Below are 27184 nucleotides of genomic sequence, written 5' to 3' on the forward strand. Positions count from 1 at the left end.
TTGTGATCTATTTGAAATAGGTGTCGAAAATAATCGATCTACTTATGTATATGAGTAGTAGTAGTAATACACATTTAAAATACTATTATAAAATCATGGAATAAATTAAATTTTCATTGTGAATTTATCTGAAGGTAATATTACTCATTCGGAAATAGCAAAGGCACTTTAAAAATTGCAAATCACAAGATATATGTACATATATATATAATACAATGCATAATATAATACATTTTATGGATTTCTTGATTCCATGTCATTTAAATAGTTTGTGACATAATTGCTGATGATGGACGTAATTGCAGTTTGTTCAATTGCCTGATTCACATGGTTTCTCTCGTTGGCAACTGTTGTAGATGTGTCAGGTCGCGAAAAGTGTGCTGCAGTTGCTGCTGTAACATTTGTCCGGCGAAGCGCGTCTCTTGGTGGAGCAGCTGGTGTTGCATATGGTGGATATAACATCATATTATTGGCTCTATGATCGATGGTGTGGCGACGTCTCATCATGCGCCCACTGCGCGCAGGTTGTTGCCTAATGTCAGTGCGATATGCAACTGGTGGTGGTGGTGGTTGCATTGGCGTTGGTCGCAGTGATGCTAGTGTTGTTGTCGTCACTGGTGGCGGCGGTGGCGGTGGCATTAGTGTGTTATTGGAATCTACCAGCTGTGACTCGGCGTATTGCGAGAAGGCATCCTGAAAGCACTGCAAACGTGGTTGATACGGAGGAGGTTGCAGCTGACGCAAATAATATTGATGTTGCTGCTGCTGCTGATGTTGGTGTTGCTGCTGACTATAAGTGAGCTGAAGCTGTTGCTGCTGCTGATACTGCAGTTGTCGTTGTTGTTGATGCTGCTGTTGGTGAGGATGTTGATGATGGTGATGATATTGTTGTTGTTGCTGCTGCTGCTGCCATTGCCACGATCTGGAGCGCTCTTGCAACTGTCGTTGCTTCTCAGCAATGCGCTGTTCTAGGCTGTCTAAGTCCTCTTTTAGCTGTCTCTTCAGTTGATCCCTTTGAGCATGCAAACTATCCTCATGTTTTTTACTCTCCACCATTTTGTGCATAAACAAACGATGTAAATCGGCGTGTTGCCGCTCGCTTAGCAATCGATCCGCATAGACTTCTTTGAGTGTATTATTTAAACACTTTAATTTCTCCTCCTCCTGGCACTTTAAGCGCTGATATTGTGCATTCAATTGCTGCAACTCTTCTTGTCCCGCCTCCAAATGTTGATGCTCTTGATGGGACATTTGATACGATGGCTGCTGTTGCTGCCACAAAGGAACTAATTGTTGCTGTCGCTGTTGCTGTTGTTGATGTTGTTGATTTTGCTGCTGCTGTTGTTGATGTTGCTGCTGCTGTTGTTGTTGCTGATGTTGAGAACTCAGAACAAGTGCATATTTATCGTACTGCAACTGCGTCCATTCACTGTCACCCATCGAACTATCTATAAAATGTGGCTGCAGATTTTGATTCATTAGACTAACAGCATTATTGTTAACGATGCTAGATTCCGGCAAGTCTTCAGTTTGTAGTTGTGGCAAGATGATGCGATGCATAAGTTGCTGACGAAGTGGCTCCATATCGCGTGAATTGGCTGTTGTTGCTGCTGGCAGTCGATTTGCTTCAGCAGCAATATGTGGCTGATATTGTTGTTGAGGATGCTGCTGCTGTTGGGGTTGCTGCTGTAGCCGCTGTTGCTCTTGCTGACGTTGTACCTCCATGTGCTGTACTTCTACTACTTGCTGTGATTGCTCAACGACCTCGGCACATGGACGAGGCGATGGCTGCTGCTGTGGCTGCAATTCAGCAGACACCACTTCCACAATCACTTGTTGATGTTGCTGTGGTTGTTGCTGAGAAGCTGTCTCACTTGATGTGTTGGGCATTTCGCTGTAGCCCACTTGAATATCAACGCTAGCAGACAGACTAATATCCTCCAGGATTCCCATCTTTCGGCTGTTATCGCTGCAGTCCGGATTGTGCCAACGGAAGAGCGGCAATTGTTGCTGATCCTGTTTATCCGCCAGCAGCTCCTCGGCACTGCTACGACTATAATATACATGTTATTTTCGTAATTCATTCGTTTAATTGCTTTTTACTAACCTTAAGTCCAAGCTGGAGGATCGCTTCAATTGACGTTTTGACACGCGCTCTATTAGCTCATCGGTGCCATCCTCTTCGGTCTCTGACACAACGATTTCCTCCAGAATAATGCAACACTCTTCATCGCTGGGCAATTTCTCTTGATTCAAATTAGGCATTAATTGGGTTTCCGCTTTCATTTGTGATTTTTTGTCTTCAAGCAGCTTTCTTTTCTCCTCAGTCTTCATTCTCTGCTCCCTTAACTTTCTCCTCTTCAATTGCTGCGCCACAAAACGAGCTCGGCCTGATCCAACTGGAAACTTTAGCATTCGTAAGCGGTAGTCACTGTGTTTGCTGATTCGATCCAAGTTATTTACGGTTGTGGGAAATCTTCGCTGATGCAGCTCACTGCGAGCCAATTCCCGAGGGATAAACAGATTATCGTCACAATAAACACTGGCGCGACGTTTTTTTGTCTCCGCTCTGCAATATGAAAAACAAATTGCTAAGCTTTGTTTTCATTTTTTAGTTAAATCGACGTACATTGAAAGCGAGTGTCTTTCTTCCAAAACTAGTGGTCTTTCCTCTCGATCTCTTGGTCGATTTTCTTCCTTGTTTTCCGATGCCTGTTCTGTTATAACACTGTATAATATGATTTGCATTAGTAATTATTAAGTAACAATTAGTAATTATTAATTGTGTTTCTTGGTTAACTCACATAGGATTTCTTTCTATTGCTTTGTCAAGCGTATTATTTTCATGATGCTCTAAGGAATTTTGTAGCTGAGTTTCACACGCAGGGTTTGCTTTTTTACTAAAAAATAAAATTAAATGTATTTGAAAAATATGAAATATTTTTTTTAAAAGATCACATACCTTAAAAGCGACTGAAAGCTTTCAAGACCAACAATGCGGTCTTCACCTTCCTTTAATTGAGCTTCTTCCTTCTCCCCAATAAGGTGATCTTTGTTATTTCTGACATTATCCAAAATTAATAAAAATTTCCTTCATAATCTGCACTGTTTGAGAGATAACTTACTTATGCGGTGAAAGTATTTTCTCGAAAATGTAAAGAGTGTCTTGGGTCTTATCCGATGTCTGCTCAGCACTGACCTCGTTCTTCTCTTTCTCGTTTCTATTATTATATATGTAATGTATGTTAAATTAAGGATTTATAATTATTTTTCTTTTATTTCTTACTCATTTATAATCAGCTCTGAGCTTATTGTTACCAAAACGGAGTGGGAATCGGATTCAGACTCGGATTGGGATTCGTACGCGTTCATGTCGAGCTGTCAACTGTATGCACTTAGAGCTCTGTCCACCGCTTTTATATCCCACAGACAAATTCAGTATCAATGTTTACAAAAACTCACATTCAACGGAGGATTTCATTGAATTGATTGACTCTTGGTTTTGTGAAATTCGATAGTCTTTCGTCTATCAAAGCGGTCCTCCACATACAATCCAAAAAAAACACATCAGTCGCACTACAATCAAATAAACACATCAATATTTACTAAATTATGAGGTTTCAACAATAATTTAGCTGTTTCACTTTACAATATTATAGTTCGATTTATACTAACCCACGTCAGCTTTTATGACAACTGATCTTAAACTTTGGATAAATAACTTTAGCTATCTTGTACAACTTAAACCTTATTGATCAGCGTCTCATTCCAAAATCAATTACAATTAGGATACATGAATAATTCACAGAATTGTGTTTCTGAAAATCTCTTCTTACTTTTGCACTTGACGCGCGCGAAGCTTTGTCGTTAGGCTGCACATAATTTAGTTTATTTGCAATCACAACTCGATGCTTTGGTGCCCCAACCAATAATAAACAAATGACAAGAGCGTTCCATTTTCAGACTGAAGGCTCCTTAATTTCGGTTTCGGGTCTTGAAGCGACGTAGGCGCGACGAAATTTTAGCCGACTCAAACAAAGAGTGAGCTTCGCGTTGCAAAGCCGAATGCCAAATGAGTGCAACAGAAGTTAACAAATAATAATAATACAATATGTGAGTGCATGTGTGACTACCGCAACACCTATGTGACCGAACAATTATGGCGCATAGAAAAGTCTAAAGTGGGGAAAACTAAATTAAGATATCCGTTAGATAGTACAAAAATAAGTTCATAATGAACATGGTAAGAGGATTGTACACGTATAGCACAAGCTGACTAAACTGCGGTTAACCACAGTTAGGGACACGTCAGCGCAGTTCGTGTTCGCCGTAAATGTCGACCGAATACTCGGCCGCCCATTGATGGCCATCGGCTGTATAGGTGTCCAGCCTGACCACTTATAATTCCTTAACATTTAAATGTGACTGCAATTGTAATTGTGTTGTGGTGTCTTTGAACTTAGCTAGACTGTCTATAGATAACTTTTATAATGCAAAACTGATTCTAATAATAGCTACGGTTTTAATAGTGTTCAACAAGTTGTCAATTAATTATGTTTGTCGAACTTATATGTGATTCATTCACAATAGTAATTCCTCTTATTGGTAATAATTAAAATATTTAGTTAAAAGCACTTTATTTGAATTACAAATAAATTACTACACATATATTTTTAATCCAACTTAAAATTTTAAATTTGAAATTAGCGCAATTATTTTATCTATCGATAAATGTAATGTTTGTTGGCAACGCCATCAACATTCTGGTATATTTCGTAGTATATTTTCATTGCAAAATGGGAAATTTATAAAATGCAACTTGTGGTCACACTTTTGCTTGCATTGTGGAAAGAAAATAAATAAATAGGAAAAAGATTGTAAAACCAGCAAATTGGACAATAATTATGGATAAACTAACAACAATCAGTGCGACGCTTTTTATGGCCGCCGATGTATTTGCTATTGTGAGCCTAGCACTGCCCGATTGGATTATAACTGAGGAAGCTGGTAAACACAGCAAACAAATAAACCAATCTGTGAAACAATAACAATTGCAATTATATTGCGTTACAGGTGATATACGACTTGGCTTAATGTGGACCTGTATGACACTGTACAATCGCCCACAAGTTTGCTACACACCCGACCTGCAGCCGGAGTGGCTAATTGCGCTTGTTTGTATTTTCATTGGCTGCATTTGCATCACGACGACAGTAATATTGCTCGCTTCAAGTACCTGGGATCGCAATGTGATTCCCTATGCACGCTGGGTGGGATTTGCAGCTATGGTACTTTTCTGTTTTGCCGCTGTTGTCTTTCCGCTCGGTTTTCACATCGAAGAGATCGGCGGCCAGGCTTACCAGCTGCCAAACACATTCAAAATCGGCATATCCTATATAATGTTTGTGCTGGCGCTGTGGATCACAGTTGTATCCGAGTTATTTGCCGGCAAAGTGTGTCTGCCACACTTTTAAAACGTGTAAAGCCGCTAAGAATTTATATGTGTATATATAGACGCGTCTGAATTAGCTATTAAGTTCATTTTTGTTTTGCAGTTTTCTTCTGTGATTTGTTATGTTTTATTTTTACTTTTTGTTTTATGCGTATTGCTCATAAATGTATATTTTTTTAAACAATTAAGCCATATGAACACAACACTCGAATTGACTTCAGAAATCTCCGTAGATCTAAATGTATTCACTTTGTATTATAAGAATAATTAAAAGAATCCAATGAATTTACTCACATTTATGTAAAATACTTTTAGAAATATTTGATAAAAGGTTTAAGTACCGACAGCATGAACGTCTAGAAAGCAACTAATTCGAGTCTGCGCCTGCGTTGTGTAAACGATTTGAGGAACTCCACTTAAATATCAGCTTCAGAAATCCGATCCATTACATTTATTTGCTGACTTCATCAAGAGGCCCTGCCACGTTGTACCATAATTCCAAATTTTTTGCTGATGGTCTCTCGGCTGGATGTTGTAACTGGAAACCAATTTGATGGGGCTACATAACTCGAAAAGTACTTTACAAAAATAAAAATTCAACATAAGCATTATCGGGGCGCAAGCGCGGGAGCGGGCACAACTGTTGGCTTCATTATGTGAGTATACAATTTGTACTCGTCCATCCAGATGATCATAGCCCCCAAAAAGAAGAAGATATGCCACAACAACTTGATTTTGTAGCCAATCAATATGACATCTACGACGTTCTTATTCGTCAGTATAACTCTTAATTTATAGAGCTGATAATTGGCCAGTATTATGGTGATCATGCCTATGACACAAATCAAAAGAACAGGCAACTTGAATAGCCAGTAAGTTCTTAACATTAAGCGCTGAAAAATGTCATGTTGCGGATAATATCGCAAACGCACATGATTGATAAAATTCCAAAGTACGCAGCCCAAGAGAGTGACAATTATTGGCACCATCGTATTGTCGCGCCTCTCACTATATAGCAATATAGTTTCTCTTGTGTATGGCACCATCAGAAATGTTTTGTATTCCGTTTGCACCGTATATCGTCCCTTGAGTGCTATGTTCATAATGTTCATAAAGCATATGTAAGTAATATAAGAGTACTTAAAAATAATCCATGCGGAATTCAAATTCATCATGGAAGTAACTTTGGGTCAGAAATTTCGGGAACAAAATGTATGAAAATAATTTGATTTTAATAAAGAATATACAAATCGTATTTGACAAAAGAGACAAGTGAAAATAAAGTTTTGATATATTTTATTTCAAAGAATTTTTTTTTTATGCTGTAAAATGGGAAAAAATCTTAATAACAAGCTAATGAAACATCCGATTTCATATTCAAATGAATATATTTGACTCGTAAATACATTCGTAAATATTTCGATAATATCTGTGGTTAATTGTAAATTTTTGATAGCAATTACAGAGATATGCATAGAGTACAGTTTCCATAGTTTAAGAGTCGGAGGTATAGCATATTGGTTGGGATATGTTCAGTTTGAATACCTGCTGAATATAAACGAATACGTGTGCAATATTCAAATCATTGTCAGCAGATCCATTTGGTGTATTGAGGTGTGATAGTAGAAAAGTTTATAAAATTTACATTATATCATAAGTAGTTTAAATCTTGTTGATAGAATTTAGCTTGAGGTCGTTGAAATTATATTTTAACCGCGTTGTGTTCGACCTGTGATGGCACATTGTTTAGTTAACGATTTATAAATTTAAGCATTTCTCCAATAGACGCGAATAACGAATAATTACGAACAGAATCTATTGGAAAAACGTTAATACAATAAATATGGTTAAATTCTATTTTTGTAGTATAATCTTGTTATCGTTAATTATTTCTTCATTTTCTTTTGTTGAGGGGTGGGCTAAATTGCATTTGTATCTTTCCATTTGTCGGGTTAGTTTTGCATAAATTTCATTAAATATTTAATAGTATTATAAGTAGATTAGTATGCATGAGTAGTTGTCATTTTGTTTACATAATAGTATAATTTATCGTCATATAATTATTCGCTGTTTAAGTGAGCTACTCTGCTGATTACTAATTGCCAACAATAAATCGTGCTAAATAACAATTAAAAATCTAACTAAAACAAATGTATTGACTTAATATAATTCCTAGTGTGCAACGTAGATTAAATGCTTAAAATTCTTAAAATATATTTTTGAAAATAAATAACAACATGCCTTAACATAAATATGCCTATACATACAATAATGATAAATAGCATTATTATTAACAACAAATTGCGCTGGCCAACTGGTCGCATCGCATCGCAATTACAATTTACCATCGAATGGTGTCTTTACAAAATATGTGACTAGATTCCCCTTGCCCTTGACATAGGTGAGGCCCCGGCATTCGCATTCGTATCCGGCGGCCATTAATATCTTAGCTGTATTCTCCGTAGTCTGTTCACAAAATAAAAGTAGAGAGTGAGTAGAAGGTCAAGCCAATGAATAGTTCAGTAGTACACATTTACCTGAAGGCGTCCCATGACGCCGCACGAATCCATGCGGGATGCCACATTGACGGTGTTGCTCCAGATGTCATATTGTGGCTTCTGGGCGCCAATCACGCCCGCAATTACCGGGCCGTGATTCAGTCCGATGCGCAAACGGAAACGTTGGAACGATTCGCGATTTATTGAATCCAATATGGACATCAAAGCAATCGCAAACTCAACCAATATGACCACGTTGTGCTCCTCAGTGCGTTTCTCATCCTATTGCACAGAAAAGAACCAAGTATAGAAAATTACATTTAGTTGGCTTTTAGGTATTCTCTTCGTATTGTATTATGCTCGCAATTTGGCCTTTATTGGCCTGGTCAGCCAATGTGAAAGCCAATTGAGCGTGTGCCGCCTAAACTTTGGCTAATCCCTGGCCATCGCAATGGCCAACCCTCATTTGGAGTCCTTTCAGTTGCGTTTTTTTTTTCTTTCTTTTGTGTATGAAGGGTCATTGTTTGATTTAACTGCTGGGTTAACTACATCCCTTTCTCTCACTCTCAAAACACTCTTCCTCTGTTGCCTTTCTCACACTCTTAGCGTGTGTGCTGGCAAAAAGTTTAATTAAACTTCTAAGCAGCGATTAAAAGGCATTTAAACACTAAATAACATTTGGGCAATTGAAACTGGCCATTTATTGCAATGTGTTGCCAATGATTTTTACGGTCCGATAAGCTAAGCTGGTTTTTTAATGCGATTTATTCGCTTTGTTAATAATTCAACTTCTAAATATCGTCAATTATTCCTAACTATAATCTAACACAAATAAAATGTTTTGCTTTTTGAAAATGATTTTGTTTCAGTACTGTGGATAATGAAACTGCTCTGAATGCTTCTGATAAATTTTCCAGTATTCCAGTATCTAATATTAAAGAGTGCTGTACAAATTCTTTCTATAACTAATTTCACGACTAAATCAGTTATTTAACTAGAAACAATCGATCGACTATGACAGAAATTCTCATACTTATTTTAATAACTGAAAGTTAAAACTCTCAACGCTCTAACTTATATGTACCCAATAAACATAAATATTATATTTTTGGGAAATAAACTTACCGCAAAGCTACGCGACTATTTTGAGCATACCCGAGTTAGCGGATTGTGTATATATACAGGATTAGTAAAAAGCATTGAAGAGACATTAATTAAAGCAATTAAAAGACAGTGGAATAGGCAGCAGATTGTACTTGGGCAATGAAGCTGCAACTTACCGTAGCGCCATCCTCCTTGCCAGGTCTTAGACCCGATGCACACATATAGGTGCTGGCTATAGTTTTAATCTTTTCGATGCCACTGAATTTGGGTTTCAAAAGTAACTGAAGGACAATATTTGATAGGTGTTAAATTGTTTAACTATGTATGTAAGATCTTATACCTTATCAAAGTCACAAATGATCTCGTTGAGTAAACGCAAACACTCGAGTCCCTGTTTGTTGACATCGGTCTCATCGTAGAACTCTTTATAGTTGGGTATGGAGGCGAACATTACTGCCACACATGAGTAGCTCTCGTGATACAGTTCCATTGAACGCTCCAGATGCAGAAAGTGCGTGGCAACGTGAGCTGGCAATATGTTCTCCAGCAATATCTAAGTGTGGCATAAGCAATGAGTAATCAATGTTTGCAATTTAGCTAATTTATTTGTACCTTATTGATGCCTCGCATGGTCTCCACCTCCTCCTGTTCGACCTTCAACTTGGCCTTCCACAGAAAATCGGTGCGTGCCACATATTCACCTTGGCGATCCAGCGTGTGTAGCACAGCAATCACGAGCAGCAACAGCAGAAACCCCTTTACTTCTAGCGGCAAGCTTGAATCGAATATTTGTATTAAAAAATAATCATTTAAAACAATAATTTTATGAGCACTTACCTATTGTAATTGTGGACTAGATTGTACTGTTCATAGAGATCGCTATAGCGGAGCACGAGCATCTGTCCGATCACCGCCAGCAGCATAGTGATCAGCTTGAGTATGAATCCAGATCGCAGAAATGCCGATATTGCCGCCAAGCTAATGGCGCAGCAGAAGAGAAAAATGGGTGCTAAGTCAATATCAATATCCAACGGCTTAAATGATTCCACCGGCAGTGTGTTGGTGTTATTGTTGTACGCATTGCTGGTGATGTTCGTGCTGTTGTTGCTCTCCATAAGCAACGGTTCTTCATCGGTCAGTGAATAGTTGATCTGCAGTGACATAAAGCGAATAAAAGTCAGGACTGTGACAAAAAGGGAGTGAGCACACGGTGCGTATGCCTAACTTTTTGAATGCAAATTATGTACGACCGGATGCAGCCTACAAACGCATTAAACGAGTATTCGAAATGAATGGGTTTTTATGGTATGATGCATTTTCTTCTTAACTCAATACAAGCTCCAAGTTACTTATTCGATCAGAGAATGTTGAGAATATATAGAATTTATTTTAAGTAAGTTTTAAGTAGAATAATTAATCACTCCAATGCAATTTACTATCTAGTTAATTAAAAGAGCGAGAGTATGTGCTTAAATTCTGCAACAAACTTGACCAGAATGCAATGCATAAATATTTTCGCTTATACAGGTAAGCGAAATTAAATTATACTTATATCTGATTAACAGCAGCTGAAGCTTACCACGCTGAATACGGCACATGAAGAGACGAGTATGTTGACGATGATAAACATGGCCAAGCGCAGATAGCGACTGCTGGCCACAACCTGTCCAGGACCATTGCGCTCCGTGGTCGATGCGTGCACATCCGGCACAGACATGTTGCTCAGGTAGAGGAACAGCGACAGCGAAATGAAACTGGCGAGCAGCGAACCGACCAGAGCCAGATTCCTGTTAAGGCGAGTTTTGACAGAGAGCAGGCGAAACAGAGTTAAAAACAAATCGCCGGCAGGATTAGATCTCACCTACAATTCAATTACAATCAACTGGACGACGGCCAGGGAGACGAAGAGGACAAAGGCGCATATCAGGTCGTAGCGGAAATGCGTATCCGGCTGCTCACGGTACATGGCCTCCCGAGGCGTGTTGCGATACCACATGGTCAGCGGCTTCAGCTCCGTGGGCGGCCCAAAGAAGTTAAAATTGAAACATTTACGCTCCGGCGGCAGCAAATTTGATTCAATCATGGCAATGCTCTGCAACGATGACGAACGAAAGACCATGAGCCAAGGGGATGATAATAGAGTTTACTTAGTTTCCAGCTGCCAGCTTCCTGCTTTTACTGCCACTTCCCTCCGCCCTCAGGCGAAATTGCCAGCCACGAGAAGGAGGAGGAGGTGGAGAAGGACCAGCCACAGCAGACGGCACACAATCCCAGCAAAATCTTGCCTGTTGATTGTTTTATTTTATTTGGCCAAACCAAAAACAAAACTTTGGCCAATTGCGTACAAAATTTCGCAGGAGATTTGCTGACATTGAATTGAAATTTGATTTTAATTCTGTGCACAGCTGCTGCAGCTTGTTGACCCCGATGCTTGACAAACACTCACCGCAAGTCCAATATTCTTGACCAGCTTCGATTCGGCAATGTTGGCAAAGGGTCGATCGGCACCCCAGCACTCCACATATTTGGTCATCTTCGATGAGGGCCGATTGCGTGTGACATGACCTGCAATCATAAAGTCGGCAATTTGATTATGCCATAATCGAATACACTCAAAACTTGGTTTGGCCCCATAAAGTAGCAACCAAAAGTCATTCAATTCAATTTCGTTTAGTAAATAGCAGCAAGTACTGTGTGTGCTCGATAAAGTGAACTAGGAAAGTCAATAATGCAAAGAGTTCAATCCTTTATTTCTCTTATGTTAATGTTCTTTTAAATTAAACTAAATGAATACTCTGAAAGACTTTAGCACTTCATATCTTCAATTTTTTTTTATTATATCTTTAAATTTTGTTGTATCATAATAAATCGAATTAAATTTGGATTATGTAAGGAACTTTAAAAAAAACTTTTGTAGAATCTAAGTTTATTTAAATCCAAAAGTATGTGAACCAAAATTTATACTAGAATTCTTTATTGTTTCCAATTTTCTTAATAATACTCCTACTTATAGAAAATATCTACCAAATTGATAGAAACATCTGTAATGTTTGATTAAAAGAAAAATTTTGCATCAAAATTTGTTTTTTTTTTTTCAAAAATAAATTAAACAAAAGCAACTGTTCACTTCTTAGATGATCCACTGTGATTTCACTCGCTATTGCCTTAATCCTTGACTTTGTTAATTCGTTGCTTAACTTTTAGCACCGCATTAATTTTGAATGTGCAGTGGCACGATCCGAGCGTTGGAGTCACATCAAAAATGCCATCAAATTGAGCATTTTGCAGCCACAGCGGCTACGTGACGCACCTGATGTCCTTGGCATGATTAAAGCACATATATAGTATAGAATACAGTATAGTACGAGCATAAAGCGACATAAAACCACGATGAATGCTGAAAGGGGCACAGACAAAGCTCAGCTGGCTGTCAAAGGCGCTTAATTACCATTGGCATGCTGGCCAATGTGGTCCAGACTCTGCATCAATGGTCAACAGAGGCCAGTCCGCAAACAAATGAAAAATTACAACAACTACAACAACGTGGTAGCCACATCAAATTTACGATGCAAAAGTTGCGACAGCAGCGATAAAATTATGCATAAGCCGTAGCTCATTTGCGAAAGTGATTTTCAACTGTTGCGTTTTATGGCCAAACCACACCCCAACTGACACCGGAAGCCGCACACACACACACACTCACACGCATACACACCGGCCACACTCACACAGTGAAGAAGTCAACTCACCCGCATGACTGCGAAAACTTTCGCCACTGTGTATGGACAGCTTGCGTCCCTCGATGAAGGCGCCGGAGGAGCGTCGTCTGTCGGCAAAGGACATCAGACCTGCATGCAAGATGAAGATGCAAAGCGGGTAAAAATGAATTAAACCAGTTAACGACCAAGTGTGCAAGGCTTAAAAACTCATCAACTTTGCAAATGCAGCTAAAACTTGCTTTCAATCTGAGGTAATGGGGTAACGCAGTAATATTTAATATTTATGCTCCTTAAGTTCTTTTAGAGGATCATACTTTTACTTATCGTGTAACTTATGTTTAAGTATTTTGTATTTTTATTTTACTTAGTTGACCATTTAGCATTTCGTTATATTCCCGATTACTTAATTATACTTCATCTATCAAGTCTCTCTTTAAAAAAGCATTAAGTATAAAATTGATTTGGTTTATTTAAATAATAATAATCTTTGGCTTTTATTGATAATGGTAGAGAGTAACTCTTGGTACTTATCTTTCTTTTGTAAATGTTAAATGTATTCATTATCTGAAAACTTTTATTTAGTATGTCACCATAAATTACAAACCTATCCAACTCTTTTAGATGTAATATGTATTTTCAAAATTCAAAATTCTATAGAAGACTTAACAATACTTATTCATAACACACTAATATATTTTAGTTTCTATTTAGTAAATCTATAATACAAAGAATTTAAAAAACTTACCTTGAACAGACAATTTGCGACGCGAGCGTTCGGGAGCTTCGGCTACTGTTAGACTGTTGGTGCCAGCTGTCGAAGCAGCTGCCGTTGTTGTGGTGGGCGTGCTGACCGCATTGGATGCAGATGCTGCGGGAGTGCCGCCGTTGGAGATGCCACTCTCACTGCCACTCATGCTAAGCAGATCCTCGGCAGGCAGCGATAGAGCTGCTGATTTCGGGGCAGATTCCGAGGCAGCAGAGTCACCGCTGCCACGATGCACAATAGTCGGTAATGGTGCCTCATTATTGACCAGTTGCTCCTGCTCTGATTGTGTGTGGCCAACCAACGGTTCGGTGGCAGCGGCATCTTCCTCCTCTTCGGACAGCTCCTTGATGGACATGGAGGCGGCCGAGGTCAGCGGTGCATGCAATGCAGCATCCTGACTGTTGGTGGAAGTGGGCGACAGCTTCTCGGGAGCCTCGACGGTGGTTGTAACCGGAGAACGCGACTCGACAGCGGGTAGCAGCTTCTCGGTGACATCGCCATCCTCTTTGACTGGCGTTGTTGGCTCGTGGGGTGGATCTGCGTTCTCAATGCACTCGACCACGCGTGGCACACTCTGCATGTAGGCGGGCTGACATTGCGACAGTTATGTTAGTAATTTGAGTTCTACCAAGGATAGAGAAAACAAAGCACTTACCTTGGGTGGCACAATGAGATAGGTTTCGATTTTATGGTCTGCTAGGTAGGCATCGCGTCCGCCTCCCTCGCCTTGTTCCACCTCGAATTTATCGCCCAGAAAGTCCAAAGTTTGCTTCGTGATGTGCACACGGCTGCAAGCAACAGTGCGTATGAGTGATGTATGGATTTAGTTGTATGGCGCAAATACTTCTTATTACTGCCTATGCCTATTTCACATGCAAATTAAGGCGGCTTTTATGCTTCTTCTTCTACTTCTACCCCTCGGTGTCGTTTGTTTTCTTCCGTTGCCACTTCCGTATTTTGATTGTAATTTTATTTATGCCTTTGTTAGGCATTGCCAAATAATTCGTGCGGAACACGCAAAATGTGGCCCCAACTTTCATGCGGCTCATTGAGCAACATTCCAATTCAATTTCAAATAATTGCAATCTACGTGAGTCTGTGATACATGTCAATTGAATAGAAGCCTAAGTATTTTCCCGCTTTTCATTCGAATTTCATGTCATTTTAGCTTTGGAAATCTTGGGAAATTTGCAAGAAATACTAAACAGAATCTGTAAGCTGACAAGTCTCTTTAGACTCCAACTTAGGCTTTTCAATACATGTAATTTGTATAATATAAAATTATAATTGAGGCATGAGGCATTTCATTGTCAATAAATTAAGACAACAACTCTTAATTATAGCTGTCTTTAAAATGGTTATTTTATCTGAATAATGAAAAGTACTAATTTAGATAGTTATGAAACAAATAACAAACGTCCATTGAGCAACAAATTTATATCGAATCAATGCTAAATTCATGGGTTTGAATCACGTATTCAATATAGATTTTTTTTGATTAGCAAGCAATTTCACTGGTGCAACAAAACCTTGCTATTATACCGCATATTACGATTGAAAGTTGTGCCAACGATATAATCACAGGCACTTGTCAGTTGTCTCAGCTCATAAGCTATTATTTGAACTAGGGCGTAACTCTAATTGCAGCTGGCACTTGCCACTTAACTTGACCTTCTGCCGCAACTAGTTGAAGGTCTGCAGCACTGTTGGCTCGAAGGCCTGAAGTCAGCAATGTTGAGGCGGTTTTAATTGCAACGCTCATGGAGACTCGTTTAAATTGCCATTATGACGTCTGCCTTGACACCTTGCGTTCCTTGTTCTTGTGCTTCTTTTTTTTCTTTGCTGGAAGCGTGTCATCAACGCGAAAGCGAACGCGAACGCAAACGCAAACGCGAATGCTTTGTAGTAATGAATGAGGAGAACTTACCCCGCAACGCCGCCGCTCTCCATGTGGTTGGCCAGGGTAACATCATCGCTCCAAACATCAAATTGCCACTTGCGTAGGCCAAGGACACCGCAGAGCACATTGCCCGTGTGTATGCCAATTCGCATGTCAACATTTATGCCGGTTGCCTCACGCACGTGTCTGCCGGAATACGAATAGAAAAATATACAGAAATGGGCATAAGGCACCTAACATAACGTACATAAAGAATATGAAATGAAAGCAAGTGTAACAAACAATGAAAGCCACACATCAGCACTGAGTGAGCATATGCACACACACACACACACTTAGAGGTAACATATACTAGTATTTACTAACTAACTGTAGTCCTAGGCGTAGTTTAGTTTTGTATAACGACAAGTACAATTTCATGAGACATAAAACAAAACAACTGGCCACGTCCATTGCTTTGGGCCTTTGCTCGTTTATGGCACGCGTCTAGGCCAACAAGTCCTTGAGTTATTAACCTTAAATACTTTTTTCTCTGTAGTCGAGTGTAATGAGAGTGGCGAGTGCGTTTGTGTGTCTGCGTATGTATGTGTGTTTCTGGGCCAAATGAGCCGCAACAAAAGCAACACTAGCTACAGCAAATCGCCTTAGAAAACAAATCACTTGGGAGCCCTTTTGGTTTATTTGCTTTTGTTCTTCTGTGGGTCATTGGGTTCTGTTTGTTTTACGAGTGTAATACTTAGACACTAACAACAACAACAGAAATAACAAGAACAACAGTTACAGGATGTGTCGAATGTGGATTATGGATAGGAAGATGTGTATGCACATACATAAGAGTAAGCTGAGATTGCTTAAGAGCCAAAGTTCGTCGTCTAAAAAGTGTGTGCTTTTAATTTGTAAAACTTTTGCAAATTTCATTTAATTATGCGGGACCACAGGAGACTTACTCTCTCGTATGTGCCGGAATGAAGCCAGAAGAACCCTTGAACCAAGGGTCATTTGTTAAGCATAATCAACAGCTTTTTATGGCTGCTTAAATATCAAATATTCGACAAAGTTTTATAAATTACAGGGGAATATTTCTTAAAGCTTCTATATACTTTTAAAGCTGCCCTTATTTCAGTTTAATTCTCGTTATATTCAATTTTTAACCGAGGTAAAAGTCTTGAATTAAATGCAAAAAAGTGTTGCCTACTTTTGCGGGCAATTGTTGCTTGCATTACAAGTTACCGCATTGCTCAACAATCAGCGACAAAAGGATATGCAAAAATTGAAATACAAAAGACGTCTGCCGCTGCGTTGCACAATTAAACTTTCACCTTGCTCTGCTGCGCACACCCACACACACACGTACAGTGAGAGCAGCAGAACAAGTGGCAAGCAAGAAAAGTTGGAATTTTTATAAGAAGCCTGGCGATTAAAACAACGGCCAAGTGGAAAACTTGCCGCTTTTGCGAACGGTCTTCTGCTCAATGGGCTGCATGGCAAAAGCAGAAACAAAAGACAAAAGCCAAAGCCAAAAAGCAAAGCAACAGTCGCCGAGTCGGCGAGAGATTGAAAAGCCAAATGCTGTTTGGCCAAAGGAACAAAAGAAATGAAAGAAAATAAAATGAGAATGAAATTAAATGTAAGAAAAGAAGCCGACTGAGCCAGAGAGCAAAATAATAAACACAATAGAAATGCTTGTGCAATGTCGAATAAAAAACAGGACAATATAAAAAAGAGAGAACGTGCTGCATTGATAATTAGATGCTCTATATAGAAGATAATAACTTTTAGAAGACGGTATTGATTAATTTAAAGAGTGCTTTCCTTAAATGTGAATATTAGCTTAATCAAAAACATTATTTTCTTCGGCGTTTCTTATAGTCGAAGTACCTCAAATGTTAGAGTACAAGTGCGATAGAATTGAGCAACTTCTGGGCCATTATGTGTTCGCGACTCGGACATAAATTCTTGCATGTAATAAAATTGCTTTTGTGTCGATATTGTATATTGTATTTTATGTTATTTCATTTTTGCACTCTCTTCTTATTTTTTTGTTGTATTTTTAGAAGGCTCTTTTATTGCATAATACGCTTTTAATAGGCGCCATAAAGATGAGCCCCGCATGAGTTCGTGTCTATCTGCTGGCAATTACAGTTGACAACATCAATGCGATGAGCAAACAGTGAGGCAATAAAATTATAAGCTGACATCCATTTAAAGCTGGTTGTACTATATTAAAGCTATGAGCAATGTGAATGCAATTTTCAATTTATTGTTGCTTGCATCAATGTTTACAACTGTGTTTGTGTGCTTGTGCCACAGATGTGTGCTTATCCAGCTATAACCTATAACCAACGAGCAGACAAACTATCAAAGTGCTGAAAGTAAAACAAATGTTTATACAAGCTCTGACAGCAACTACATCGACACACACAGACACACACACTCGAACACAAGCAAACCACACACCAAACATTGAGTGTCAAAAGGGATTGCCAAGGGCAAACATGTCGTATACGCAATGCGTGACAATGTTGACTTTATAAAAGAGAACGATGCGAGAAAGTGTTTGGTAAGAGCAAAATTTACCTGATGGCATCGATCATTTGCAGGCCCATGTTGACGCAATTGGTAGCGTGCTGTGGCCGTGAAATGGGCAAACCCGACACACAATAATAGCAATCGCCCAGAATCTTAATGCGCAGACATTGGTTCTCCTGTAATAGCACAGAAAACGTATGTGTAAGTGATTTATAAATAGAACTCAAGCATTTACCTGTGCAATTTGATCGAAGCGACCAAAGAGATCGTTGAGTGTTTTGACCAAATCGCTGGCTGTGAGTGACGATGACAGCGGCGTAAAGTTTACAATGTCTGCGAAAAGTATTGTGACATTCGTGTGGCGTTGCACGTGCAGCTCGTGGAAGCGCGTCGCTGACGTTGAAGCCTGTCCGCCGGCACGTTGACACGCATCCGCCATCTTCAGCATAATGCTGCGTTTAACCTGAAAATAAGTATACGCAACGTATTGTCAAGTTGTATTTATAGGCACAGCATAAATGTTGAACTTACCTCGGCGGCTATGTAAGCGGGTATAACGCTGAGGAGCAGCTGCTCCTGCTGCTCTCGCTCGCACTCGAGCTTCACACGCTGCTCGATGCCCGTGCGTGTGCCGTCAACTGTGCGATTATGTGCCGCATCCGACATGATGCGATAGTACAGACCGGAAACGGATGCGCTGGCCAGCATCACAATCTCGCCAAAGAGCTGACAGCAGCAGTTAAACGGGGTCAGACAAGAGAGAGAGAGTGGTAGAGCAATGAATAATAGAGCCAATTGGCAGTCGGCAAGCGAAGGCCCACAACCAAAAAACCAGTTAGACCACAGGCGTGTAATCGAAATTCCCAACATACAATTCTGTGCGCCGCAGCTAATTAACGTTGCCACAATACCACTCGGCTTTCAGAATGTCTGCCTGAGTGTGACTGTGTGTGTGTGTGTGTGTTTTGTGGCTGAACCACACAAACACATACACTTACACACATTGCCATCCCCAGCAAATCAAATAGCGGAAAATGTAGGAAAAACTAAAGCACTCAATTTGTTTCGAGAGGCTATGCATTTTGATGGCCATCAAATTTGCTAATTAACATATTTCGCAATTATGTTTAACCAGTGAAAAGCAAATTCTAAATAGGCGCTGAATAATGATGTGGTTAACATAAATTGAGCTGATTGGCAAGTCACAAAAAGTTGTGTCTTTAATTTGCAGCAGAACTTGCTTTAATAGTGGACTTATTGTATAAAAATGTGAGTTTTTTTTTGGAAGCTAATAAATGCATTATAAAATTAATTTAAAAACCATAAATATTACAGATAATTAAACCCATATAAATATATTTAAAACAAATTTAACTACATATATGCAAACTAGTACTAGTCTCCGCTTCAAATATAACTATTTATAATAATGGAACCACATAAATTCATTTAAATTGAGACTACGAGTCTAGTTATAAGTAATTACACTTATTATTCAACGGAACATTAAACCTATGAGGTTTATTAACATATATTTAGTTTGTTGTCCCCTTTAAATCTATTTTATAAATGGATGCATAAACTATTAAATATAATGCTAAGCTGAGATGTTTTCTTTATAGTATTTATTGCAATATTATTGCGTTGTTTAAATAAAAAACTCACCATGGCCAAATCAGGTCCATCTTCATCTTCTGGGCAACCGAATCTGTACCCGATGTGTATGGCAGTCATAAATAGGGCTAGCACCACAGAGACGGGCCAGGAAATAGGCAGCATCGTATGAATGCCCTGCAAATGCAATGCATATATTAATATACATATTTTACAATGTTCGATGCAACAGTTGCGACTTACCAGAAACAGAGCGTACATGGGCAGAGGAGCCAACTCGCTGCCAGTGATTGCCGCAATGGTGCCCAGCGAGAAGGTGGTAACAATGGCAAAGGCCAGAGCTGCTGCCGGTGAGCTGAGCACGGCCGGAAACTGTAGAGCCGTCAGTATTGAGCCAGAGATTAGGGCCGCCACCACCAGCAACAGTGTTTGCATCAGGTGCTATAATCCCCCGCAATATACACACACACACACAAACACAATAGAAATTAACATGGCAGGCCTGCTAGGGGAGTGGGGAGGAGGCTGGCACTTAGTGCACCACAACTTACCTGGTCGTAAACGATACCAATTATTATGGATACGACGCATGCTACCAGCGATGTCAGCAGCCCCGATCTGAACAGCGACTTGCGCAGCCTCTGCCGATAGCGTGTATATAAATCGTTTAGGTGTATATCCTCAGCTGCAAAGTGAAGAAAAGTCAAGTGTTTGGACCATTAGCGTGCGGCATTAAATGGGCAATTTTCTGTTTAAAGTGCGAGCACAAAAGCATTTCGTATTTTAGCACCAGACACAGGTAGAGAGAGAGAGAGCGAAATAAACTCCACTGTGACATTTATGAAATGGCCTCGCACCTGACGCCAAAGCCCTGTCATTGGTTCTCCCCAATTGACTTTAATTGCAGATGAAATCGTTTTAATAAACTGCCACAATAACAAATGAAAATCATATCATGGCGCTAGACATGAAAAGGTGATTTCAGTTGGCAGCAATAAATCGCACGATATAAAAAGAATAACATAAAAAAAGAAAATCGAAATGGAAGTGAAATACATAAAAGGACAATTGCAGCTAAAGTTATGAAATTTCAAAAGTCAATAATTCGAATATTAAATACCTGACTAAATGCGACATATGTATAATTAATGTAGGTCTTACGAGAATATTTATGTATCTCATTCGGAAATACATACGTTCATATAAATTAACGATTAGTTGTATATCATACACTAAGGACAGTTTATTCAATGTCTTCCATAAAGTAACACATAGTTCTATTTCAAATAACACCATTTGCCAAATAAATCCAAAATAATTTAAAAATTGAGGAAGGAAGTAATTTAATTTAGTGTAATCGATAGATAATATCGGTATCGGTTGGCATTAGCAAGTCGATAGGCACTAAGCTATGGGTATCATCAATAATGTGACGAATTCACTATGATTTAAGTTAAATCAAACTGTACATATATTATCAAATATCCAACATATTAAATAATCAAAGGGTTTCTCTTTAACCAACATTACTTATATGCATATAAATAGGCAATTTCAGCTAAGGGCTTAAAATTTCAATATACATAATTGTATTTTAACTCGTATAACACATGTAACAAAATTTAATAAAACGACTATAAACCGACTGATTAAATCGTAAATCTAATAAATATTCGTATTCGTAGCTTATCAGCAAATAGTCTAAATATGCCATTATAAATTAACCATTAGTCATATATCATACGCACTCATAATCTCAGCCAGACACTTTCTCACGAACGTCAAAATCAAAAGGTCAACACGCACTTTTCCATTGCCAAACACGTCAAAATTAACATATTTCTTTCGTTTAGTTTGTGGTGTGTGTAAATCGATATGAATTGTAACCATGTGTGGCCCACTAATTGGCGGCATTTAAAGACTCTGATTTATTTATGGCACACCAAATTGTTGGACAGTGTGTGTTATCTCTCTCTCTCTCGGCCTCGGCCAAGGTATTTGGGATGAGTTATTGCTATTTATAGTAACTCATACCTGGACCACCAGGTGCTTAAATTTTTCGTCTCTCGCGAGCATTTTTTCCGAAATGCGTATATTTAAATTGTGGCAAATCGATTGAAGAGCGTATTGGGGCTATTAAAGGCAAATGGCCAAATAAACTTGAAGGGTCAAGTGTGTCTGGCAAACTGTTGAGTGACCGTTGTTGTTTTTTGGCTACTCAGCTGCCTTCTGCTGTTGACATACTGAAGACAGGCTAATTAATGGAACTCGAATTTGGTAAATTCGTAGCACACACAAAAAGAAAGGAGAAAATCATTTACAACTTTCAGCAAGCTCGTGAGACGCAATAAATCCTAAGAGTCTGCATAGTCCTTCATCATAATAGGTCTTCAACAAGATAAGGCACAACAATACAAAATGATTTCAAGTGCATTATTATTAATAAATGCGACATTTCACAATTTTTATTGGGACATCACACAAGCAAAAAAGCGACGCATTTAACCGCAAACTTGTGGCGCGCATTAAGGATAAGAATTCCCTCCATCCTTGCCCGAGACCGGATGAGTGTAAAATTTTACATGTGCTACAAGCAATATAAAGAGCAAAAACCTAAATCAACAGAGTCGTTTAAACAAGAGAGGCGTTCTAAAGACAATCGAAAGATAACTAGAAAAAGTAATTATTAAACTAGATATTCTGTATTACAAAAATTTAAAACAAATTTAAATATTCTATATTTTCTTAATTTTGATAGATTTCAATACTCGAAAATAAGTTTCAAATATTTGTAACTAATTCAATAAAAAAAAAACGGATTACTCTTTGAGCACCTCTCGCTAATAGGCGACATCATACGCTGTGGCTGCCTTCGCTTGTTTATTCTCTGCAATCAAACAGAAATTCTTTTGACATCAACTGAAAGCGTTGCTTGAACTCCCCCACACACACACACATTCTCTTGCTACACACACACACTAGGTGTGTCGTTGTGTGTGTTTGAAAGGATGACAGATGCTCTCTCATATGTCTATGGCATAGCTACGCTCGCTGTGGGTCATAAAAAGTAAAGCGTCTAAAGCGAAACAGTTGAAGTCTTTGGCAGGCGACACAACGATGTTGACTTGCCAAGCTTTTGGCATAGATTTTTATACGAGGATGCGATGAATGGCGAACGGAAAGCCGCAACGGCTTTTGATAGAATTCCATGTGATTAAGTACAGACGTGCAGACACATGTCAATGCATTGCACTCAGACAGACAGCAAAGTACACGACACGCTAAGGGATCTGTCCATGGATGGCATCCAACGAAAAATTTTAATGCGCTACACTCGCATTCGGATTGACAGCATGGCGGGGCTTTAGCTGCAGTCCTTCGTGACTGCGAATTGTAACCTTAAATCAAAATGAATTGAAATTTGAGTACCTCCAATCAAATATGTTGACTCGTTTCTTAAAGTGCTTACAGTGCTCGGTGCAACGCTGAATTTGAACTCCTAAAAGATTATGTCACTCCTATTAATGTAAAATGCGCAGTGCTATAAATATATTAAATATAGTACGGGACTTTTATACGCAACCCATATTCAATATATTTTTTTCAAAATCCTTAAATAACCAAAAATAATAAACAACAAAAAAAAAGATTTGTAACATTTTATTGGAAATTACTTTCAATTTGTGTTTCTTGAAAAAATTATGAAGAGTTCCTTAATTTATTACCTGTTAAATGTTGTGCACTGCACAGCCCTTAAACTGTGTTATCATTACTTATTACTCAATACTTGAATAAAGTAATTATTACGTAGTACTCGACAATTAATGTAAAGATGCATCGAAAAGCTAATAAAGAGATTAGAGAATCGATAGCAAAATGTCACTTGTGATCGACTGAGGTATTATTGTAAAAGGAGTTTTTAAACAGTAAATATATTAAGAGAAATAAATGAAGGAGTTTATAAACAGTAAATATATCAAAGAGAAATAAATGAGACTATTACACTTATACAATTTCATTTAGCTCTTCAACAGTTCAAGCTTTGTTTTTAATATCAAACATAAATATATCATATAACTTTAAAGTAGAGAACAGAGAAATTAATTTTTTCTCGTTATAAATTTCGGTAACTACCATGTATAGAATGAGCGGAGATTCAAGTAATGTTATGTCACACCCAATACGCCGTGCCTACGGGCCACAACAGGTTAATTTAAAGTACAATTTGAATTCTGAATTTAACTTTTCTTTCACCACAGTTAACCCTGGACAGCTCAATTGCAGTCGAAGATCAGTGCATGAGAGACGACCTCTACTTCAACTTAATGTACAAGTCTTTCGACAGCAATGCTCATGGGATAACCCATCGCATCAATCACTTGGCAAACACAGAAAATGCGAATTTAAGACCGATTACGACGGAATTGGAGAGAAATGATAAAGCATGGCGATCAAGTCTATTGGACTACAGACAAATGGACTCTGAACTAGCGCGCAGTAAATATGAAATAAGAAATCTTAAAATTATTATTTACTACTTAACTTTCAGTACAACGTGACTATGAAGCGATTGAGAATAATCTGGCGCGCTTTAGAAAAGGTAAGAGCGAAACATAATTGAAGATCATTTGATAATAATTACCATATTAGCAGATAAACGCTGCAGTCCAGAATTTAAACTGATTGGAACTGCCTTGATAACAGACCATTCAACAGCCCGCGAATACTTCGATCGTAGCGAACACTTCCCATCTACATCAACGTTGTCCACCGATATCAGCGCATGGAGTTCACATAGTGGCACTCTGACCGATATCCCATCCAGCTATCAACTGCCATCAATTACTGATTTGCTTGCAGCTCAAAACAACCACACAGCAGTATCACCAACAGTGGCTGCAACACCACCGCCTCCGCCACCTCCACCACCATCAAAACCCGAGCGATGCCAGCGAGAGAGTGCAAAGGTTGAGCAGCCAGTTCAAAGTCAGAAGGAATCGAATGAGGTTCGAGGTTCAGAGCCCTACTACAAATGCCCCGTGTGCTGGAACTGTGTGCGCCAACGGAAGCCAGTTTCCACCACGTGTGGCCATGTGTTCTGCGGCAGTTGCATTAAGGCGGCACTGCGCACCACATGCAAGTGCCCCGTGTGCCAGAGATTGATGACAACGCGTCAAATTTTCCGAATATACCTTTGAGCAACACAATGCTGTTATATGCTTGTAATCTATTTCGTTTTCACTTAGTAAAAAAGCGCTTCAAGATTTTGTGCAATAAATTACCAAAGGTGTGCGCGTGAAAGTATGCTACGATTTTTAATCAAACGCCATTTAAAATTGCAAAATGTTAATATTACACATACGCCATGGCGTACGCTCGCTCAACCGTAAAATGCTGCAAAATAGTACAAAACTCTCTGGCCAAGGGCAGCAGCAGCAACAGCAACTGTTGCAACTCCGTCAGCTCCGTCAGCTCACCCACGCAACAGACGCCACCTGCTGCAACATTGTAAATTACGTGCCTCAAGACGGGGCAAGTATTACAAGCTTTACGTGGCATAGTGTGCCGCATACCAAGGCCAAAACAAAATGCTTGAGCTGCACGTTCCACGTTCGCAACGTCTTAGCGTGGCAAATGTTGCAGTGGATTTCCGGCAAAACATGCCACTCGATTTAAATTTATTGCATATTTAAAATTTACTGGAAGCGAGAGCAGCAAAATTAACGAAATTAAATGAGATTTTCGCTTCGTTTGCTTTAACACTTTGTTGCTTGCTTGTTGTTGTTGACCGTGTTAAGCCAACAGATTTAATTGGCAGTCAACTCGTTTAAGATTTAACTGTCAGCCACAAAATAAATCAACTGACAAACAGTTGAGCCAAAAGTAATCAACAGCTTGTCCCCAAATAAATAATGCGTATGCCGAGGCGAAAAGCCATTCGCCAAGCCGCCCACAAATTGGGCGACATAACAAGTCGAGACAATAAACACAAAAAAGTGCTGCTCAGCTAATGGTAGGTGAGCGTTGCGTTAGAGGATGTCATGCCAGCGCATTAATCAAGGTGCAGTCGAAGCCTTTTTGGCCATGGGGAGTGTCAACACCAAATTGCGAAACCGAAATTGTGCCACAACGCACAGTGGTCACTGTAGATTGATGGACTGGATTGTTGAATGACAAAAACATAACTAAAATATAATCATTAATCATTGCAAATTACACACATTGTTTATGTTTCTTTACTGGTTTTTATGCCTGGATTTGCTTGCTGTGCCCACTGTGCCGGCATGTCGACACTCAGCGCACGTATCTCGCTTATTTCTCTTGCACAATGTGCGACCATTTTGCAATTTCTTTTTAGGACATGAAGCTGGCCTCCTTTCTGTTTATTTGTTGTTGTTTCGTTGCCGTTGCCGTTTGCTGTTGTGCGTGGCTGCTCCTAAATAATGGGCCCGCAAGACAAAGGAAGGAAAAAGGCGCTCAACGAACATCGTTGACATTCGAATGCCACGCACTTTTTTCCAATTTACTTAGGTTAGTCATTTCATATTTGTTACCTTTCAAGCCATGTGGCTTCGGGGTTGAGTGCAAGAAGTCAATCAGCCAAATGTCAGAGCTATCTATTTCGAAAATAGCAAATAGTTCAAGGCCTCAAGCAACGAGAACGAACGTTAAGTAGCATCGCATTGCCATCAATACCATTTTAAAACTGTCGCTGTTGCTATCAAATTCACAGCTCTCCATCACTTTTAAAGTCACTCCATGCGATATATATGCACTTAGTTGACAGCTAGATATTTCCATAACTTGTTCCATTACGGCAGCCACTTTCAGGATGTTATAACTTAAATCTTTCGCAATATGCAAAGTGGACATAAAAAAACGGTAAGTGCACAGACACAAGGGTGCGAGTCGAATAGAGAAATAGTTGGAGGGGAGTGTGGGAGGAGACGGAAAGAGATTAAGAAGCAGCTGCATCGCATTTACGCTCTCTAATGTTATTGATAGGCTTTGTCACCCACGAGGACATGCTTTGCACCATCCGCTGACAAATGCGAATTTAATAATAAGAAGAAAGAAAAAAAATCAGTGACACTGCAAATTGAATTTGCCACGCGCAACAAACGATTTGCAATACAAATGCGATTTGTGGTTTACGATTTACGTGCTCGTCTCTACCATGGAAATACTTTTTTTCTCTCTCCTTCTTATTGTATTTTTGTCGTAAGCTGTCCAAATCAGCAGCGCGCAATCAAAAGGCATGCCTTGTACGCATTTAAGTACGAGCATAACAAGCAGAATCACAGATCATCGTCAACCTCAAATTGTAAGTAATATGCATATTTTAGTAATAAAAGAAATCTCAACAATGCCTGAGCCGAGACCCAGGCCGCATTGCCACTGTCAAAGCAATTTACATATTTATATATGTGTAGACATATATTTCTTTTATACCCTATAGCAGTGATGAGCACTGACATGATAGCATAGGCTGATGGGGACAGTATAGGAGTAATGTATGAATACACTTGCGGCTTTTTGAGCACATACAGTTAACTAAGAAAGATGCTTTGATCTCAACAGTTTCCTAACATCATTCTGTTA

The 27184-nt window shown here is 39.1% G+C and overlaps 4 protein-coding genes across 7 annotated transcripts in view; 2 read left to right on the forward strand and 2 right to left on the reverse strand.

Annotated features, from left to right (window-relative positions):
* Window positions 1-211: 211 nt before the first annotated feature.
* On the reverse strand, window positions 212-6714 carry LOC117566444 (trichohyalin). Its single transcript, XM_052005611.1, has 8 exons — window positions 5747-6714; window positions 3287-3576; window positions 3126-3221; window positions 2963-3061; window positions 2805-2900; window positions 2630-2728; window positions 2108-2569; window positions 212-2053 (listed from the first exon to the last, which is right to left on the reverse strand). Exons 2-8 carry the CDS (start codon window positions 3370-3372, stop codon window positions 235-237), a joined length of 2757 nt encoding a protein of 918 aa, XP_051861571.1. The 5' UTR covers window positions 3373-3576; window positions 5747-6714; the 3' UTR covers window positions 212-234.
* Window positions 4821-5745, forward strand: LOC117567027 (uncharacterized protein C16orf52 homolog A). Its single transcript, XM_034246728.2, has 2 exons — window positions 4821-5007; window positions 5074-5745. The coding sequence occupies exons 1-2, from the start codon at window positions 4905-4907 to the stop codon at window positions 5472-5474; spliced, it is 504 nt and encodes a 167-aa protein (XP_034102619.1). The 5' UTR covers window positions 4821-4904; the 3' UTR covers window positions 5475-5745.
* Window positions 6715-6792: 78 nt separating the features above from the next.
* The window catches only part of LOC117568014 (adenylate cyclase type 2), a 41889-nt gene continuing 21497 nt past the window's right edge, over window positions 6793-27184 (reverse strand). The window contains exons 3-22 of one of the 2 annotated variants that reach the window (XM_034248339.2): window positions 20134-20267; window positions 19826-20023; window positions 19634-19759; window positions 18500-18694; window positions 18204-18431; window positions 18017-18144; window positions 15467-15625; window positions 14195-14327; window positions 13519-14128; window positions 12804-12902; window positions 11501-11619; window positions 10920-11146; window positions 10634-10841; window positions 9892-10205; window positions 9667-9829; window positions 9395-9607; window positions 9231-9335; window positions 9076-9090; window positions 7990-8232; window positions 6793-7918 (exon numbers count right to left, since the gene is read on the reverse strand). In XM_034248339.2, the coding sequence (XP_034104230.1) occupies window positions 7787-7918; window positions 7990-8232; window positions 9076-9090; window positions 9231-9335; window positions 9395-9607; window positions 9667-9829; window positions 9892-10205; window positions 10634-10841; window positions 10920-11146; window positions 11501-11619; window positions 12804-12902; window positions 13519-14128; window positions 14195-14327; window positions 15467-15625; window positions 18017-18144; window positions 18204-18431; window positions 18500-18694; window positions 19634-19759; window positions 19826-20023; window positions 20134-20267 (3749 nt within the window). In that variant the 3' untranslated portion in view covers window positions 6793-7786. The remainder of the gene's footprint in view (window positions 7919-7989; window positions 8233-9075; window positions 9091-9230; window positions 9336-9394; window positions 9608-9666; window positions 9830-9891; window positions 10206-10633; window positions 10842-10919; window positions 11147-11500; window positions 11620-12803; window positions 12903-13518; window positions 14129-14194; window positions 14328-15466; window positions 15626-18016; window positions 18145-18203; window positions 18432-18499; window positions 18695-19633; window positions 19760-19825; window positions 20024-20133; window positions 20268-27184) is intronic. The other variant, XM_052005610.1, reaches the window with a different exon arrangement.
* LOC117568015 (uncharacterized) lies at window positions 23618-24884 on the forward strand. Of its 3 annotated transcripts, none has more exons than XM_034248342.2 (4): window positions 23618-23789; window positions 23842-24079; window positions 24132-24182; window positions 24233-24884. In XM_034248342.2, exons 1-4 carry the CDS (start codon window positions 23718-23720, stop codon window positions 24778-24780), a joined length of 909 nt encoding a protein of 302 aa, XP_034104233.1. In that variant the 5' UTR covers window positions 23618-23717; the 3' UTR covers window positions 24781-24884. The 3 variants fall into 3 exon arrangements, with proteins under 3 accessions (XP_034104233.1, XP_034104234.1, XP_051861577.1); XM_034248343.2 differs by having other exon boundaries at window positions 23620-23789; window positions 24236-24884; XM_052005617.1 differs by having other exon boundaries at window positions 23620-23742.

Source organism: Drosophila albomicans, chromosome 3 (assembly GCF_009650485.2).
Source record: "Drosophila albomicans strain 15112-1751.03 chromosome 3, ASM965048v2, whole genome shotgun sequence".
Taxonomy (NCBI): domain Eukaryota; kingdom Metazoa; phylum Arthropoda; class Insecta; order Diptera; family Drosophilidae; genus Drosophila; species Drosophila albomicans.

Bases quoted from the DNA above. Each gene is read 5' to 3' on its own strand.
- LOC117567027 (XM_034246728.2), top strand. From the start codon at position 4,905: ATGGATAAACTAACAACAATCAGTGCGACGCTTTTTATGGCCGCCGAT. The intron at 5,008-5,073 runs GTAAACACAGCA...ATTGCGTTACAG, and splicing joins GATTATAACTGAGGAAGCTG to GTGATATACGACTTGGCTTA.
- LOC117566444 (XM_052005611.1), bottom strand. From the start codon at position 3,372: ATGAACGCGTACGAATCCCAATCCGAGTCTGAATCCGATTCCCACTCC. The intron at 2,729-2,804 runs GTGAGTTAACCA...CATATTATACAG, and splicing joins GCAATAGAAAGAAATCCTAT to TGTTATAACAGAACAGGCAT. The intron at 2,570-2,629 runs GTACGTCGATTT...TTCATATTGCAG, and splicing joins GAAAGACACTCGCTTTCAAT to AGCGGAGACAAAAAAACGTC.
- LOC117568015 (XM_034248342.2), top strand. From the start codon at position 23,718: ATGTATAGAATGAGCGGAGATTCAAGTAATGTTATGTCACACCCAATA. The intron at 23,790-23,841 runs GTTAATTTAAAG...CTTTCACCACAG, and splicing joins GTGCCTACGGGCCACAACAG to TTAACCCTGGACAGCTCAAT. The intron at 24,183-24,232 runs GTAAGAGCGAAA...TTACCATATTAG, and splicing joins TCTGGCGCGCTTTAGAAAAG to CAGATAAACGCTGCAGTCCA.